Here is a 20,338-nt window from a genome sequence, read left to right on the forward strand (position 1 = left end):
GGGGATAAGGGATAGGGTCTTAATAGCAAACCACTGGTTTTAAAGGATATAGTTTAAGGAAAAGGGGTAGGAATAGGGGAGGAAACGAAAATGTCAGCAAATGCACAACTGATGATTATAACTCTGAATGTGAATGGGATGAACTCGCCCATAAAACGGAAGCAAATAGCAGAGTGGATTAGATACCAAAATCCTATCATATGTTGTCTACAAGAAACACATATGAGGCAGGTGGACATACATAAGTTTAAGGTTCAGGGCTTGAGCAAAAGCTTTTGGGCATCAAATGAGAAAAAGAAGGCAGGAGTGCCTATTATGATTTCTGACAAAGCCAAAGTAAAAATAGATATGATTAAAAAAGACAGGGAAGGTCATTACATCCTGATTAAAGGCAGTATAAACAATGAGGAAATAACACTGCTCAATATATATATGCACCAAGTGGCATAGCATCCAAATTCATAAAGGAAAAACTGGCAGAGCTCAAGAAGGAAATAGATAGTAACCATACTAGTGGGAGATCTAAATATTCCTCTTTCAGATCTAGATAAATCAAACTGAAAAATAAATAAGAAAGAGGTAAGAGAGGTGAATAAAGTCCTACAAAAATTAGATTTAATTGATATGTGGAGAAAAATAAATAGGGACAAAAAGGAATACACCTTCTTTTCAGCTGCACATGGTACATTCACAAAGATTGACCATGTAAAAGGGCATAGAAACATTGCAAACAAATGCAAACGAGCAGAAATAATAAATGTAACCTTCTCAGATCATAATGCAATAAAAATAATAATTAGTAAGGGCACCTGGATAGGGAAATCAAAAACTAATTGGAAATTAAATAATATGATTCTCCAAAACCAATTTGTCAAAGAAGGAATCATAGAAACAATCAATAATTTCATCGAAGAAAATGACAATGATGACACATCTTACCAAACTCTGTGGGATGCGGCCAAGGCAGTATTCAGGGGGAAATTTATATCCTTGAGTGCATATATTAACAAATTAAGGAGGGCAGAGATTAATGAATTGGGCATGCAACTCAAAAAATTAGAAAGTGAGCAAATTAAAAATCCCCAGATGGAAACTAAATTAGAAATACTAAAAATCAAGGGAGAAATTAATAAAATGGAAAGTAAAAGAACTATTGAATTAATAAATAAGACTAGAAGCTGGTACTTTGAAAAAACAGATAAAATAGACAAAGTACTAGTCAATCTAATAAAAAAAAGGAAAGAAGAAAACCAAATTGACAGTATCAAAGATGAAAAGGGAGACCTCACCTCTAATGAAGGGGAAATTAAGGCAATCATTAAAATCTATTTCGCCCAATTATATGGCAACAAATATAACAATTTAGAAGATATGGATGAATATCTACAAAAATATAAACTGCCTAGATTAACAGCAGAAGAAATAGAATACCTAAATAATCCCACATCAGAAAAAGAAATTGAACAAGCCATCAAAGAACTCCCTAAGAAAAAATCGCCAGGGCCTGATGGATTCACAAGTGAATTCTATCAGACATTCAAAGAGCAACTAATCCCAATACTATACAAATTATTTGATATGATAAGCAAAGAAGGAGTCCTACCAAATTACTTCTATGACACAAATATGGTACTGATTCCAAAGCCAGGGAGATCAAAAACAGAGAAAGAAAACTACAGACCAATCTCCCTAATGAACATAGATGCAAAAATCTTAAATAGAATACTAGCAAAGAGACTCCAGCAAGTAATTAAGAAGATCATCCACCATGATCAGGTGGGATGTATACCAGGAATGCAAGGTTGGTTCAACATTAGGAAAACCATCCACATAATTGACCATATCAACAGTATAACAAACAAAAATCACATGATCATCTCAATAGATGCTGAAAAAGCCTTTGACAAAATACAGCATCCATTCCTATTGAAAACACTGAAAAGTATAGGAATAGAAGGACCTTTCCTAAAAATAATAAACAGTATATACCTAAAACCATCAACAAACATCATATGCAATGGGGATAAATTAGAAGCCTTCCCAATGAGATCAGGAGTGAAACAAGGATGCCCATTATCACCTCTATTATTCAACATAGTACTAGAAACACTAGCAGTTGCAATTAGAGAAGAAAAAGAAATTGAAGGTATCAAAATAGGCAAGGAGGAGACTAAGTTATCACTCTTTGCAGATGATATGATGGTCTACTTAAAAAATCCTAGAGAATCAACTAAGAAGCTTGTAGAAATAATCAACAACTTTAGCAAAGTTGCAGGATACAAAATAAATGCACATAAATCATCAGCATTTCTATATATTTCCAACACACTAGAGCAGCAAGAAGTAGAAAGAGAAACACCATTTAAAATCACCCTAGACAATATAAAATACTTAGGAATCTATCTACCAAAACAAACACAGCAATTATATGAAAACAACTACAAAACATTTTCCACACAAATAAAACTGGATCTAAACAATTGGAAAGCCATTGATTGCTCATGGGTAGGTCGAGCTAACATAATAAAAATGACAATTCTACCCAAATTAATTTACCTATTTAGCGCCACACCTATCAAGCTACCCAAAAACTTCTTTACTGAATTAGAAAAAACTATAACAAATTTCATTTGGAATAACAAAAGATCAAGAATATCAAGGGAAATAATGAAAAAAAATATGAAGGAAGGTGGCCTAGCAGTACCAGATATTAAATTATACTATAAAGCAGCAGTCATCAAAACAATATGGTACTGGCTAAGAGACAGGAGGATCAATGGAATAAACTTGGGGTAAATGACATCTGCAAGGCAGTGTATGATAAACCCAAAGAGCCCAACTTTGGGGACATGAATCCACTATTTGACAAAAACTGTTGGGAAATTTGGAAAACAATATGGGAGAGATTAGGTCTAGATCAACATCTCATACCCTACACCAAGATAAATTCAGAATGGGTGAATGACTTGAATATAAAGAGGGAAACTATAAATAAGTTAAGTGAACACAGAATAGTATACTTGTCAGACCTCTGGGAAAGGAAAGATTTTAAAACCAAGCAAGAGTTAGAGAAAATTACAAAATGTAAATTAAATGGTTTTGATTATATTAAACTAAAAAGCTTTTCTACAAACAAAAACAATGTAGTCAAAATCAGGAGGGAAACAACAAATTGGGAAAAAATCTTTATAATGAAAAACTCTGACAGGGGTCTAATTACTCAAATATACAAGGAGTTAAAGCAATTGTATAAAAAATCAAGCCATTCCCCAATTGATAAATGGGCAAGAGACATGAATAGGCAATTTTCAGGTAAAGAAATCAAAAGTATCAATAAGTACATGAGAAAGTGTTCCAAATCTCTAATAATTAGAGAAATGCAAATCAAAACAACTCTGAGGTATCACCTCACACCTAGCAGATTGGCTAAAATGAAAGAAGGGGAGAGTAATGAATGTTGGAGGGGATGTGACAAAATTGGGACATTAATGCATTGCTGGTGGAGCTGTGAACTGATCCAACCATTCTGGCTGGCAATTTGGAATCATGCTCAAAGGGCTATAAAAGAATGCCTGCCCTTTGATTCAGCCGTACCATTGCTGGGTTTGTACCCCAAAGAAATCATAGATAAACAGACTTGTACGAAAATATTTATAGCTGCGCTTTTTGTGGTGGCAACAAACTGGAAAAGGAGGGTATGTCCTTCAATTGGGGAATGGCTGAACAAACTGTGGTATATGCGGGTGATGGTATACTATTGTGCTAAAAGGAATAATAAACTTTAGGAGTTCTAGGCGAACTGGAGAGACCTCCGGGAACTGATGCAGAGCGAAAGGAGCAGAGCCAGAAGAACATTGTACACAGAGACTGACATACTGTGGTAAAATCGAATGTAATGGGCTTCTGTACCAGCAACAACGTAATGACCCAGGACAGCTCTGAGGGATTTATGGTAAAGAACGCTACATTCAGAGGAAGAACTGCAGGAGAGGAAACATATAAGAAAAGCAACTGCTTGAACGCATGGGTCGGGGTGGACATGATTGGGGATGTGGACTCGAAACTACCACACCAATGCAACCACCAACAATTTGGAAATAGGTCTTGATCAAGGACACATGACAAAACCAGTGGAAATGTGTGTCTGCCATGGGTGGGGGGAATGCTGGGGGTGAAGGGGAAAGTAGGAGCATGAATCATGTAACCATGTTAAAAATGATTATTAATAAATGTTAAAAAAAATTAAAAAAAAGGAAAAAAGAAAAAAAAAGAAAAAAAAAAGATCCTGACAGGCCCTCAGAGCACCAGGGTGTATTGAATATGTCACTAAGTAGGGACAAAAGTAAAATCTGGTACTAAGGTATAAAAAATCAACTTCATGAATATAAGATAAGGAGCTATGTTGAGAAAGCAATTGTTTCCAAAAAGATCTGGGGATTTAAGTGGATTACAAGTTCAATAAGTGAATACTGGGATATAAGAGCAAAGAAAGCAAATGAATTTGGGGCAGGATTAAGAAGAAGACTTCTAGGAATAAGGAAGTACTTTTTTCTTTGCCCTCATATCCTGAATTCATCTTGAGAACTGTATTCAGTTTTAGGTACCATAGGTTAATAAGGAAGTAGATAAGTAATCAATGATATAACCAACCACCACTCCAGAGGACCAATGATAGCATTATATACAATGTCCATCAGAGGTCAAATACTCAAGGGGCAGATGAGAAAATTCCTTTTTAGGATATGGTGAAAATATAGCTTATTTGTTTCTTTGTTACAAAAGAGATTCTGTTTTAATTTTGGGGAACTAACCAAAAAAAAAAAAGAGTCATTATAGAATTTTTTTTTAAATTCACAAGATATAAGAAGAAAGTTGACGAGACAGAGACAAGGAATGAAGCTGATGTATTTATTGTGTTTTTAAATGCAAGCTGTATGCAATAGAAATTTATGGTTTCATATGCAATCCTCTTTATGTTCCATGTATATAAAAATGTTCAAACTTAATGTTTGTAAAATACTGAATGACAAAAAAGAAGAAGAAGAAAAATAAAATTGGAAAAGAAAAGAAGTAAATAAACTGGATAGTGTTGGGAAAGGCAATCAATGATGGTGAAAGGCCTAGATCAGGGGTCGGCAACCTTTTTGGCCATGAGAGCCATAAACGCCACATTTTTTAAAATGTAATTTCGTGAGAGCCGTACAGTGCTCACAGTGCGTGCTCCTGTAACAGCGCCTGAAAAAAAGTTGACTTTATGGCTCCTGCAGAAAGAGCCATATCTAGCCCTCAAAAGAGCCAGATATGGCTCAAGAGCCAAAGTTGTCAACCCCTGGCCTAGATACATATCATATGGAGACTGGTTGAAGGATTTGGGGGGTGGTTAGCCTGGAGAAGGAACAGAATGGCTTTTTTAAAGTATATGAAGGGCTGTCATGTGAAAGAGGGCCTAGATTGATTTTGTTTGGCTCCAGACAGTAGAACCCAGAGCCATAATGGTTGGAAGTTGTAAAAAGCCTAATTTAGTGTCAATGTCAAGAAAAGCATCCCAACATTGAGAGAGCTGACCAAAAATGGAATGAAGCAGTAAGTTTCCCTTTGGTGTAAACCTTCTGGCAGAGGCTAGACAATTAACCATTTTTGACAGAAAATTCAAAATCAAAGCAAGTCTCCCCTCCAATTTCCACTTCTTCCCCCTCTCTCTTCTCCAACCCAAATCACTCAAAATTCGGTTGGTATTGTAGATACAACTAGCATCTCTAAACCAATTTTCCATTCACACCAAACAAAGGTCCATACACAGGGGCAAAGAATTCAAATGAATAGCTTTCTGCGTTAGCAAATAGCAAGCTGACTTCTGGAGAAGGACCAAGGCAAGATACTAATTATTTTAGACTAATGAAGGCTGCAATTCACCAGTTTCCTTAGGAGGTTCAGAGCAATAAAACATTGTTGTTTGTTTTAAATCAGCCCTTTGTTTCAGGCAATAAAAGGAGTGAGTATAGGAGGAGAGAGAGAAAGAACAAGACCTTTACATCAATGTATGGGTCACAGACATCTTCCCTTTGTGTTTTTGTGATTCAAACCCATAACTCACATGGTTTTCTCTCATTCTTTCTTTGAGAACTTTTCATTAATCTTCATTGTTTTTTCCTACCCAATCACTTTTAGGCTTAGAACTGTATTACTTTACTATGGATTTTGGAAGTCAGATCCTTATCAGAGATATTTGATACAAATAGTTTTCTCCCCCAGATGATTAATTCAGTTTTTCTTCCTCTTTTCCTGATTTTTTAAAATCCTCTGAAATATTTAGCTCCTTAGAACATTTTTGTCCCTTTATGTTTTTTCTTTATTTTATTTCTCAGTTCATTTTTTTAGTTCTATAAAGAATAATTTATGAACATGAAAGAACGGATTTATTTTTTTAAATCCTCTTTAGTTATGAAATGAATAAACATCAACAAACACAGACATTTCATATGTACAAATAACAGAAAAGAGAATGTGCATATAAGACTATGATCTCCTGTTGCCAACTCCTTCATGCCACCTCAGCTATTCACAGTGATGATCATCTCTTTGATCTTGCCATGACCTACAAATGTACCACTTCCATGTTAATTCTGAAAGTTCCTTATCTGACCATAATAACCTGTTGTAACACCAAAACCTGTTCTTGCTCCTCACCATGACCTCTAATTTCTCAAGAACTTCAGGTCCTTCCTAGGCTATCCATCATTTCTGCACTAGCTGCAATATCCTCCCTTCCCCATCTTGACTCCTTAGTTATCAAGTTCATTTGTCCTCTAATTGTCCTCTTCTCTTGAGTCCCTAGCCTCCTTATCCTACCAAAGCTATTGCCTTGCCAACTCTCAGGCTTGGATAATAACTTTTCTTTACTCGCTCTGTTGAGCAAAGCTGAAAAGAATCATGAAATTAAACTATTGGGTCCACTACAAATTTATGTTAAAAATATCAACTAGGCTTTAATTGAAGCAAGGAAAACTTTTTACCTCTCCTTAATTGACTCACTTTCCCACTTAGGGCAACAACTCTTCTAAAACTTTTTATTCCTTTTCAAACCTCCCATGGGTCCTTCTCGCCTCACTCTCTCATCTAAAATCCTGTCCCATATTTCACTGAAAAAATTAAGGCCATTTGCCATGGACTCCCTCCTTCTCCCCTTCTCCTCATCTTACATCATTCAGGTGCCTTCTGCCTCTTTATTTTCCTTGATACCCTTTTCTATCTAGGTTTTCATTACACTGTTCTCGCATGTTTCTTCTACCAAGTAGAGCACTCCTGCTCAGTTTCCCTTGCTGGATCGTTATCCAGGCCATGCCTGTTAATCATGGCTGTCCTTCAAAGTTCTGGCCTAGGACCACTTCTCTTCACCTTATAAACTACTTCATAGATGATCTCATCAGTTCCTATGCTATTAATGGCTTTGATAAAATCATTATGGATCTGACTATATAGTCACACAGACAATTCTCAGATTCCTTTTCGGTATCTTCATACCTCCAGGCTTGCATCTCTAATCCCAAAACTGTACTTATTCTCTTTCCCCCAATTCCTCCCCTCTTCTTAATTTTCTTATTATTATGTAAGGTAGACCCATCCTTCTAGTCATTTGTGCTCACAACCTAGATGCCATCTTCAACTCCTCACTCTCTTTTACCCCCATATCCAAATAATTGCCAAGTCCTATTATCTCTATTTCCAAAGTATTTCTTTTATAGGTGTCTTTCTCTCCTCTGACACTGACACTCCTACCATGCTGGTGCAGGTCTTTATCAAATTGTGCATGGATTATTGCAATAGCTTGCTGGGTTTGACCAGGTTGCTTCCCTCAATGAACTACAGCAACTTCCTATTGCTTCCAAGTCCAAATATAGCATTCTTTGTTTGGCAGCTAGACCCCTTTCCATCTTTATAGACTTTTTATGCCTCATACCTCCTTACACCATTGGACTCTAAGATCCAGTGCACTGGCCTCCTTTGCTTTTTCTCACACATGACACTCCAGTATCACTTGCTACTCCAGAACTCCTTCCTCATCCCACCATGCCTAGAACTCACTCTCCTCATCTCTGCCTCCTAGTTTCCCTGGCTTCCTTAAAGTTCCAGCTGATTTTTATTGCATTCTGAATGAGTGTTTTAAAGGCATGGACTACATGAGAGAGAAGGTGAAAAAGGCCCCTGAAACCAAATGAATTAAACTCAACCTCAAATTTCTCTTAAGTTCTCTCAATGTTTGCAAAAAGAAGGGCTTCACTTTGAAGGATCCATCCCAAAGGAGTCTTTTGAAGATGTTATTCCCTCCAAAAGGACAGATTACAACTTATCCAGGCCTGCCCATCTTATGTGATTCTTTTTCACATTTTTTTCATCAATTTGTCATAGGTAATTTACCCAATGCACTAAAGGCCTTCTAGAGCTCATGACTTTGCATGGATAATAATGCAGTACAGAGGCTGTCCACTGGTTATTCCTAGCACTAACTATGTAACTATCCATCTTTTTTTTTCTTGTCATATATTTCTCTGGTGACAGAACCTTTTTTCCAATTTTATCCATAGACATAGCCTATAATATATTTCTATATTACATTCTCAGACAGAGAATCCACTATGATATTAAGGACCAACTTATATTAGGTCACTCAAAGAAACATTTTTATAAATCCTTTTTCTTTCTGAAGGGGAAATAAAGAAAAAGTGAATTCGTTTATTCTGGTGAAGAACAAAATATTTTAAGGTGTGAGTGAACAATTTTGTCTATAAATGCTTCTATATTCAGAAAATTCAGTAGTTTCCTTTTCTCTAGGTCATGAGAAGGTTATAGAGTCCAAGGATACAGCTTGATTATGGAAATATAACAGATGGCTATGTAATCATGATATTTATATTAAACACATCTCAATTGAAAAAAACAACAACCTCCCCTAGTGTAATTAATGTAACTATTAATTCCACTTAAAAAGAGAAGCCCTGGAGGTTGTGAATCAGTGCTAGCTATTAGCCAAATAGGATATCAGTTAAAGAAGGGAAGTCAGAGAAGGAAAATCAAACTCATTCAAACAAAAATGTATGAAAAGACTCTCTGAAGGGGCTGAACTTGTCCATTTTTCAAGAGAAAAAAATTATACAGATATGAGGATCCATATTCAAGGGATAATCCAACTTGGAACATATTAATCACTGGTGGAGAGTTTTTTCCTCTCACTCTCAAGCCATTTTGGGAGTTACAGTAAGAAAAAAAAATTTAAGTCAATAGATTTAATTCAAAAGAAGGCCGATTCCAAATGACATTTATCAAACTCAAACTCCTAAGCCAAATTAACATTCTAAATTACCAATAGGAATCTTTGTAAAAGAATCAGGGCCATTATAACCTGTTAGCTTGAATTTGGAAAACATCTTGGCTCTGTTTAGCAACATAAATAGATTGTTTTGTCAACCTCTTTGGAACATGCACCTGTTGGGAACAGACATGACATTTTCAGGTGTTGAAAGGATTTTGTTGTTTTTAATTGAAAACATGATCTTTGATATTTAGCTTCACTTAAGCCAAATGCTTACTCTAAGAATATGGTTCCAAAAAAGATGTAAAATAATGAAGGAAAAACAGAATTAAACCTGCAATGAGGTATGATATAGTTACTGAAATGATTAGATAGGCACCCCAAGTCTGATACAAGTAACAAATTTGAGTTGGAATCACTAAATTCTACCTGCAGGCAAATGGGTAGGAACAATAATAATTCATGGCAGTGATGCTGAGGGAATTATTCCAAGATTCTTTGCACGTGTCAGAACAATAACACATGTAGTTACTCTATTACTAACTAAAGAATTAATGTCAAAGTGATTATTGGTATCCATTTTGCTTTCCTTAATTCTAGAAGTATACTAATAAAAATATACAAATATAAAATGAAAATATACAGATAATGAAAATGTAAATATATTGATAAATAGCAAATAAAATAGCCATAATGCTTTATTTTTTAAACCCTTATCTTCTGTCTTAGAATCACTACTGTGTATTAGCTCTAAGGCAGAAAAGCAGGAAAGGTTAGGCACTGGGGGTTAAGGGACTTGTCCAGGCTCACACAGGTATGATGTATCTGAGGCCAAATTTGAACCTAGGACCTCCTATCTCTAGGCCTGACTCTCAATTCACTGAGCTGCCCCCCATAATTCTTAAAAAGCAAAAACAACCTAAATTCTAAGAAAAATGCCTTATCTCTTCTTAGTATCTATATTAGTTATGATATTCTGTACAAACTTAACCAACTCCCCCCACTAATCTGAATCAATTAAAGATGTCTAGCAAGGGCAGTTTGATTCAGAAGCATGAACATAAATGTATGATTTGAAATAGTACCTGCAGTGATAAGGAGAGCACAATTTACTATAAACTGTATTTCTGCACCACTGGCTGTAACTTACTGATGAAATGGGTCCTTTACAACCCTGGAAAATGAATGTAAGTGACTGAGAGAATGGATGCAGATGCACTAATGGCAGCTTTCCCTTTGTGGCTGATTAACTAAAATATCTGTTCAGCTTCATGCAGATTTTAAATAAAATGTTCGAACATGTGAATACTAAATTTAAGATAGGCTTATTAGGAGGGGATAGGAAAAGAGCTAGGAGAGAAGAGATGGAAAATTTTAGTAACAAATACACATGACTCTGGTTTTCAAAATAGGCTAACTCGTTTTTACATGCTAATAATAACTTGTGTTTGTATAGCAGTTTGCAAGAGCTTTCCCCCAACATTGCAAGATAGGCGGTATTATGAATATTCTCCATTTAAAATTAATTAATTAAATTATCTTCATTTCAAAGATAGAGAAACTAAGGCATAGGGAGCAATGAGTTGGTCAGGGGACAAATTGGATGAGATAACCTGCTGAGGTCCCTTCCAATTCTGAAAATTCGATTGTGACATAATAACAAGAGCTGGAACTTAAACTCGTATCTTCTGACCCTCAAGTTCTGTGGACCCATCCATTAGACCATGTTGCCTCAGTTCTAAGGAAATTCCACAACTTTGTTTATTGTCCCACTGTAAAGAAGAGTTTATCCATGAGGCAATGTGAGATGGTAAAAGAGGTAGGAACCAGAAAGTTAGGGATGTGAGTACTGACCATTTTGGAAAGCATCTTGGATCTGTCACTAATTATCCCAAGTGACCTCAGGGAAGTCATTTTACTTCTTAAGACCTCCATTTTCTCATCTTTAAAATGAAGGGGAGGAGGGAGTGGTTAAGAAGATTTAGCCCTAAGAACTTGTCACATCTAAATTTCTAAACCTTTCACTACCATATCTGCTCTCAACTGCAGAAACTATAAGGACAAAGACAAAATTGAAAATTAGAAGCTAAACTGAGATTTAATTGAAACCATAGATTTGGATCTACCCATTTTGCTTCATTTTTTCTAGCAACTAGTTACCATCTAAAAACTCAAATTTTACTAGGAGCAGTGAAATATAGCAGTATTTGTGCCAACCTGACTGCATAGTTTCACATTTGAAGAAGCTTGAAATTGGACATAGACTAAAAAATGAAAAAGTTAGCTACAGGGAGCCGAAAAGAGCTGCTTCTCTTGGCTGATAGATTTAGCATCTTTACAACCTTGATACTCAATCTGATAACACCAGTTGATGACAGCAGCAGATTTGATCTGTAGAAGACATATTCTTGGAACTAAAGATTAGTTCTGATTTTTTAAGGAAGAGACTCATTTTAAAAGACAAGAAGGCCTTTAAAGAAAGAAACCACTGCTAGATAGAGGAAGGATTCTAAACCTTCCTTCCTAAACACAGATTAAAAAACTTGCTTTTAAGAAAAGGCTTTATTGTTTTTGCAACTTTCTCTGAGGAGCTCAAAGCACTTTTACATACATTATACAATTAAGATTTATGAAAATTGTGTGACAAGACAGAATTATTTCAACTTATTCAAATGGAGTAGCTCCATTTGAATAAGTTGAAATAATTCTGAGCCAGTTTAAAGATATCCATTTAATGTAGATAAGGACAGGTAGGTGGTGCAGAGTTGGGAAGACTTCAGATCATATCTGACTCCAGACACTTACTAGCTCTGAGACCCCAGGCAAATCACTTAACCCTATTTGCTTCTGGGTTCTTCACCTGTAAAATGAGGTGGAGAAGAAAATGGCAAACTACTCCAACATCTTTGCCAAGAGAACCCCAAATTGGATCACAAAGAGTCAGAATGAACCAAATGAATTAATGTCAATTATATCAGAATAATAGAGTTGCATATTTTCCTTAAATCTGACTTGCATAAAACTTAATTAAGGTCTATATACACACAAACACCCTACTCCCACCCATATTTGGTACTATTCTTAGTTTTATATCTAATTTTTCTTTTTTCTTCCAAAAAGATCTCATTTTAGGGATGTGTTATATATCAACACTATATAGAACAATAAGATTTCTTCTAATTTCAAATATAATGCTTTACCTTGGAAGAAAAGGGGTAAGAATAGCTTTGTGGGTATTAGTTGGTGGTTTTGTTTGGTTAATGCCATTGCTCTTAAACCCTAAGATAAAAAAATTTTTTTATTAAATGAAGTTTTACAGTTCATTAATAATAGCTAGTGTTTATATAATGCTCTAAGATTTGAAAAATGTTTTACAAATATTTTATCCTCACAACAATCGTGGAAGGCAGGTGCAATTATTAGACCCTCATTCTATAGATGAGGAAAACTGAGGCAGCCTGTGGTTAAGGGTCATTAAGTTAATAAGTGTCTAAAGATGAATCTGAACTCAGATCTTCCTGACTAAGTTCAATTTTCTATCCACTGCACAACCTCACTTACAATGAAATACCTATTACTTTTAGGAAGGATATTAGTGAATTATTCAATTTCACATAAAAATGTGGGTATCTGAAATTATAAAATTTAATACTGTTCAAGTATGGTTTGCATGAAAAATGCTTGTCACTTTAAAGCACAGAAAAAAGAGAACTCTAATATTTAAATAAGTCCTAAATAAAAATCTGATGACTTGGTCACTAAATGATTCAGTCCTAATAATTTTAGTTGCTCTACAAACTGCCAACCTAAGAAAATAAATACCTCTTGAATTCTTACCTGACCAGTGTCCAGTAGTGCTGCCTGCTCTATCTGTGCATGTCTCACTTACAGGTCTAAATACGGTCTCCCATCCACCAGTAGCATAGCGCCAGTTATGGGATTCCAAAATCAGAGTTCTTTGAGTGCCATATGCAATCATGAAGCAGTAGACAACATGGTGGAGTTGACAGCCATAGCCACAGCCTTTGTTGATATTACACACCAGCTTCTTGGCTTTTCTGCAATCCTTGGGGTTCTGGGAGTAGAAGAAAGAAGTCAAGCTGGAGACAAACTATATATAGAGACTTGTTTCTCTAAGTGAAAAAATGACAAGGGTCTTAAATCACATGTAAGCTAAGACTATTCCAATACATTGCCCATTAAACAAAGGAGCAGACTTTCACTCGATGAAAATTTATGTGCATTCTTGGTAAAACAGTGGTGAAAAAGGACAGTTATTTCACATACTTCACTGAACAAATGTAAAATAAAGCAATTGGCATTTTAAATTACTCTTTTGCTTTGCCGTCTGTTAGAACATAAAAATACGATCATCTCTGAACTCAAAATTGTGTATATCATGAAAAAAATCTCAGGGAAGGGACTATTTGATTTGTTTTAGCAGCATCTCAGTGTGCTGAGCTTCTTGTCAGTGAAAAGGCTCAGATTTTCCTAGAAAATTGCAACTTACATGAGACCAGAACTCTACACATTACAAATGTGAGATCAGAACTCTAAATGTCACAAATGAAGTTTACATTAAAAACATGGCAACACAAGCCACCAGGTTGAAGCTGACATTCTGATCAGAAACCAAAATGTGTTATGCCAAAGGTAGGAAGAAGAGAGAAAGGGAGAGGAAGAGGGAGAGGGAGAGGGAGAGGGAGGGAGAGGGATAGAATGAATGTTCTATGCCATCTTTTGCCTGGGGGAATTACTTTTATAATTGCAAAAGCAGCTATTTAAAAAGGGGGAAATATTGTCAAAACACTGAAAATTACCTAACAGTGGTTACAGTAGGATTAACTAACCCAGAAATTTACTTTTTTAAGTCTGTTTATTTTTCTTCTTTAAAATCCTTACTTTAGTTCTTAGAATTGATAATAAGAATTGGTTCCAAAGCAGAGGGACCATTAGGGTTAGGAAATAGGGTTTAAGTCACTTGCCTAGTGTCACATAGCTATGAAGTATTTGAGGCCACAAATCTGAACCTAGGATCTCCTGTCTCAAGTCCTGGCCCTTTATCCACTGAGCTACTCAGCTGCCCCTCAGTCTGGTTTTAATTCTACCTTAATACATTTCTACTTTTGCTAAATATCCTTAGGTATCATTCACTGTTCCTTAACTACAATTCTGTCCTGACCTGAGATCATTAGCCAGAGTTTTCATCAAGCTGTTTTGCCTCAAAAGGAAAATAAAGGTGAATGCATTTGAAAATGCCAAAAAATGTATCTTCTATACATCAAGTGGCAAAAGAATCACTATGTGTGTCTAAGGTAATACTAGTCACCCAGACTTCAAGTATGTACCTTCTTTCCAAAGAATGGTATCAATGTTGACAAGTTGCGGCCATAGATGCTGAGCCTAGGTGATGATGGTAAAACTAAAACACGATTTGGAGAGAAAAGGCGAGGTAAAACTTCAATACAAATAGCTGGAGGTGCCTTACAAATTCAAATGTGATACTGCTAGCAGGTTGTTTCTGAGAACAGGCCCAGCATGTATCATCAATAACCTTTTAGAAGTCAGAAACCCTGAGTGGTCCCAAGGGGCTGCCCTGATAAATTTCAGCTAGTTTTGGTCAAATTTATTTCCTGATCAAGTACCAGAGTTGCTGATTCCTTTTGCCTAAGCCTCTGAAAAGTCTGTCAGAACTCATCAGAGGTTTCTCACTTAGGCAAATGGCATTCATTCCCTTCCCAGCTGCTACAGATGCATCAGATCTGAAAGAAAAAGAGAGGGAGGAAGGGTGGATGATATGTGAGAGTAGAAAGCTGGCAATGATGAGCAATGCACTATTAATTCTCTGTTCCCTATCAGACAATGATACTGGGAATAAATAGCATTCTCAAGCCGATTCAAAGTTTTATTAGCTATTTAGAAGTTTATCAAGAGAATATAGAACACTAACATTTATCAAATTTATGTAACTTGTAAGAAATATAGTACTTCTCTGAGTTATATTTTTATATGTATTAAAAAGGGAATGTCCTTCACATGGTAAAAATGAGAAAAGAACAAAAGAAATGTTGTGACTTTCATTATTAAACTGAATAAAGCTGTTTGACCAAAAAGCTTTAGGAGCTCTACATTTCTTTCTTCCTTTTTTCTATTTTCCTCATTAAAACCATCATACCTCCATTTAGGGAGAATGCACATAGTACACTTTTATTCTAATAAGAGTTTAATTAGATTATAGTACTTTTATCAGAAGGGTTTGAGGCTAAGGAAAAGAAGGAAATGGGGCTATTAGAGAAAAAGAGATTTAATACAAGAATCTAAAAGTATCTCAAATCAGTTGAAAGACACTGTCATTCAGTATGTGATTTTGCTCTCCTGAATCATAGGTAACATTGAAGAAGGAGGGAAAATTCCATTATGTTTGGCTCAGGGATGAGAAAGGTCTAAAAATATAAGGTAAACAACAGGCACCTTCAAGGCAGAGAGCTCATGATAAGAAAAAAGGAAATAAGGGGCTGCTTGGATTGATAACCACAAATAAAAGAATTTAGAAGTACAACCAAATTTGTTGTCACAGTGGTATTTTAAAAGTCCAGAGAACACATAAGAAAAGGTCTGTGTGTGTGACACACACACACACGTGCACACACACACGCTAACATAAGACAAGTTATTTTGAATTAATATTTGGAAAAACAAAATAGCTGCAAGCTTCTGATCTAAATGAGAAGCATTGTTTCATGAGGGAGAGCCAGAATGAACAAGACTGTTCTATTGGAAGGAATATATAACTTCTCTATGAATCAGTTTATTAACGTATAGAATGGAAGTAAAATTATTTGTCCTTATTTACTTCATTTGCATACTATGATGATATATGTCAGGATGTGTCTGAAATTGCTTCAAGCTCTTAGGTGGAGAGGCACTAGATTACTCCAAGGCAATTGTATGTCACACAAGATAGATGCTAGTGTAGACAGATAGAACTAAGACCTGGGCTCTAGAATACCTTTATTATATATGGTTTTTATTGAATATAGAGACTTTATTTGAGGAGAAGGTACAACAATACTGTTGTATCAGTATACTGATACAATAGGTATCCATGGCATTCCCTTTTACATAAACATCATCTTTCTGCCCTTCTTAAGTCACTTTAAGGACACTGAACAAGATGCTGTTTTCTAACACCTTTGGCTACCTGGAATGAGTTTGTCTTAGGAAAACTTGAAGACATACTTTCTTTCACTGGAAGCTATCCTACAAGCAATTTGCCTCTAACCAGGAGGTCATATTAAAGGAAGAAATATTTGAAATTAAATCAGTTTTCTTTTGGTAAAAATGCCGTGGCATTCAAGACTTTAGAAATCTATGCAATATGTCCTACTCTTCTGTTCATAATCTACTTAATCTCTTCATTGAAGAATAGTAAGCTGGAATGAATTGGCAATCCTTATTATGTGATTATACGAAGGAAATGTTAAAACTATTGTAGGGGGCAACTAGGAGCTCTGGACCTATTATCCCATTGGTTTAGGGAACTCCAGTGAGAAAGCTCCCTGTACTAATGAAGATAAACACTTGCTCAACAACCTACTGTCTTGATTGTTAGGAGGCCCTGAGAAGTTAGATCAGTGATTCCCAAAGTGGGTGCTATTGCCCCCTGGTGGGTGCTGCAGCGATCCAGGGGAGGTGGTGATGGCCACAGGTGCATTTATCTTTCCTATTAATTGCTATTAAAATTTTTAAAAATTAATTTACAGGGGGGCTAAGTAATATTTTTTCTGGAAAGGGGGCGGTAGGCAAAAAATGTTTGGGAACCACTGAGTTAGATCATTTGCCCTGGGTTACTAGAGAGATACTGCTAGGATTTGGGGAGTAAAAATAGGGTTTATAATTGACTTTTTAAAACAGGCGTAAAACAACCTCCAAAAAATCTTTCTTAGTGTCTATAATCTTTGGCAAGAACTATCAGATATGAAGATATAAAAATGTTCAGAATAATGATGACAACAATAATTAGTATTTATATAGTGTCTGCTTTGTGCCAGGAGCTATGCTAAGAGCTTTACAAATATTATCCTCAAAACAAATCTGGAAGTTAGGTGATATAATTATCTCCATTTTAGAGTTGAGGAAACTGAGGCAAACAGAGGTTAAATGACTTTGCCCAGGTCACACAGCCATTAAGTATCCAAGGCAAGATTTAAACAAAGCTCTTCCTGACTCCAGGCCCAGTGCTCAATCCATCACGCCACCCAGCTACCAAGTTTATATCAAGTGCAAACTTTTCTATTTACATAATAATTTCTTCAGATCTGTACCAAACTCCTTTTTATTCTGTTTATTGAAACAAGTGGTTTTCCTCCTGTTTTGAGCCTCACTTTCTTCATCAGTAAAATCTTGAAGGGGTTTCCTTCAGGTGATATCTATAGTTTTTTTTCAGATCTGTAATATTACAGATATCAATAATATTTAAATTTTGTACTATTTCCCTCATTATCTTATTTCAATTGCACGACAAGCATTTACCAAGTGAATTCTATATGCAATGTTCTGTTTTAGATATTGGGAATATAAAACAATTCCTGCCTTCAAGAAGCTTATATTCTACTGCTCCTTAAAACAATCCTGTTAGAGACAGATAAGGCAGTTATGGTTATCTCATTTTGTAGATGAAGAAACTAAGGCTAATCACACTATAAAACAATGTTAGACAACAACAGAATCACATTGTCATAGATTTTCTCAGCTGAGAGATCATCAGAGAACTTTCAGTCCAATCTATACCCAATGTGAAGATGGAATTAACACTCCCCTTGCCTACTTTTAAATTTAATCAACAAAAAAAGAATACACTCCTATTTAACCCCAAAGTAGGGGAAGTCCACAAACTACATATTAAAGGGCTTTGCACCTCTAAAAGCAACTGACTGCCCCCTGGGAAGTCCTAAGCAAATTTAAAGACTAAAATTGGTCCCCTAAAGTGGAGGACGGAACAGGAAGTGACATAAAGAAGAGTCTTTAAAAGTGGCTGAAACTTCCTGTCATGAGGTCTTCGAGCTCTTTCAAGGATTTGGAGGCTGGTAGAGGATCTTCTTTAGCGTGGACCTGGGACTCTAGCATTTGGTAAGTTTGCTCTTGGATCTTCCCCTTTGGACTACAATGTGGGTGAGTGAAAAGCTGACTCCTTTCCTGGCTTCTGGAGAGATTAGTTTCTGGAGGAAACCATGTGGTTATTCACCACCAGGTCCTCCGGTTAAATGGCCCTCCAGCTGAGGACCCTCAGGTGGAGGGCTAATTAGCCCAGGCTGAGTTGAGACAGGCACAAGAAACATTTAAGGTGATAAGCTAGACTGCTTACTCTACCCTCTTTCACACATTTCTCTACTTTACTCTTTTCCCTCTATTTTGTAAATAAAGCTGCTAAATAAAAAGTCATTTGACTTGAGTTATAATATTGGTGACCACATTCTCTTATATTTAGTCAAACCATATTAATTTTATCCCCTACACCAACTAAAGATCTCCTTTCTAATATCTTCTTATCAGTGTGTCCAACTTTTAGATACTATTTGAGTGGGCAGCTCATTCCACATTTGGACAGTTCTAACAGAACATTTACCCCCCATAATTTCTAGTTCTGCTCTCTGGATCCAAGGGAAACAAGTATAAGTCCTTTTACAGATAACTTTTCAAGATGTGAAGATGGCCCCCAAGTCCCTTCTAAATCTTCTCTTATCCTAAATATTTCTAGGGGCTTCAATGAATCTTCTCACAACATCTTAGTTGTCCTACTTTGAACATGCTCCAATTTATCAATTTCTTTACTTTTCAGTTATTTTTGAGACATGTCTAACTCTTCATGATCCCATTTGGGGTTTTCTTGGCCAAGATATTGGAGTGTTTTGTCATTTCCTTGGTAGTTATAACTAAATGAATACAATGCTTCAGATGTAGTTTGAGGAAAATTGAATATGGTGAGCTTATAAATGAAACTTATTCTCAATATTTGTCTAAATTCATATATAATTTTAAACTGCAAAATTACATTGCTGACTTCTATTGGGCTTGTGGTTCAATAAATTTGCAAGTCTTTAAAACAACTAATACTTATTTTTCCCCTCCTGTTCTGCACAGTTGAAGTTTTGAATTGATGTAAAAAACTTCATATTTATTCTTACCAGATTTTAGAATCAAAGATTGTTAGAACTGAAAGGAACATCAGAGATCTTCTAGTTCAATCAGATACTATTACAAATGAAGAACAAGAGATTAAGACAGGTTTAAGTAGCCTGCTCGAGGTCATAATATTAATAGCATTAAGAGCCTACAACCTACACATGTGTATTCCAAGGTTTAATGATACACTTCCCAATACATGATAATCTCAGTCATATCAGAAAAAATAACAAAGAGGGAGAAATGGATACTGAACTATTAGGACTTGTAAAGTAGCCTTGACCAACAGAGTGAATAAGGGCTAAATTAGCCCCCACTCCAACAATTGTCCACAAGTTGTATAAAGAGTTTGGCTATTGTTTCCAGCAGAAAGACAATGGAATTTTTTTAATGGAAAAACCAGATATTCAATAAACAACTATTAGATTAAAGTCTAGTCTAGAGTTTCTCTAATTATAAAACCAAATATATTTCAATTTTACTTATTTGAGAGAATTTATAACATTCAACTTTGTGCTGGCAATGAAGGACAGATTTTTTAAAAAGTAACTAAGGCATTTCACAATGCTAGAAATAGTGTTTTTATCAGCTCCAAAATTATATAAAAGATTGCAACAAAAAAAGTAATGAAGTGAATAAGAGAATGAGACATTCTAAAGAAATAAACTTTAGGCTCTGGGTGAAGTTCGTAGCCATAGAAGAGAAAGTTAAATATAGCATTTTCATTTTTAATAGCTAAGAGATGAAATTACTGTCTCAATCTATGAAACAATATTTTCATACTAAAGTCAAGATGTTATCTCAATGTTCTTTCTACCCCCTAAGGCAGAAAAATTTTTGGCAAGTGGA

At 35.6% G+C, this 20,338-nt stretch overlaps 1 protein-coding gene across 1 annotated transcript in view; it reads right to left on the reverse strand.

Moving 5' to 3' along the window:
- The window catches only part of FUT8 (fucosyltransferase 8), a 387,285-nt gene that overhangs the window by 83,595 nt on the left and 283,352 nt on the right, over nt 1-20,338 (reverse strand). The window contains exon 8 of the mRNA XM_044664838.1: nt 13,145-13,382. Coding sequence (XP_044520773.1) covers nt 13,145-13,382 — 238 coding nt within the window. The remainder of the gene's footprint in view (nt 1-13,144; nt 13,383-20,338) is intronic.

This window comes from Gracilinanus agilis, chromosome 2, assembly GCF_016433145.1.
Source record: "Gracilinanus agilis isolate LMUSP501 chromosome 2, AgileGrace, whole genome shotgun sequence".
NCBI classification, from domain to species: domain Eukaryota; kingdom Metazoa; phylum Chordata; class Mammalia; order Didelphimorphia; family Didelphidae; genus Gracilinanus; species Gracilinanus agilis.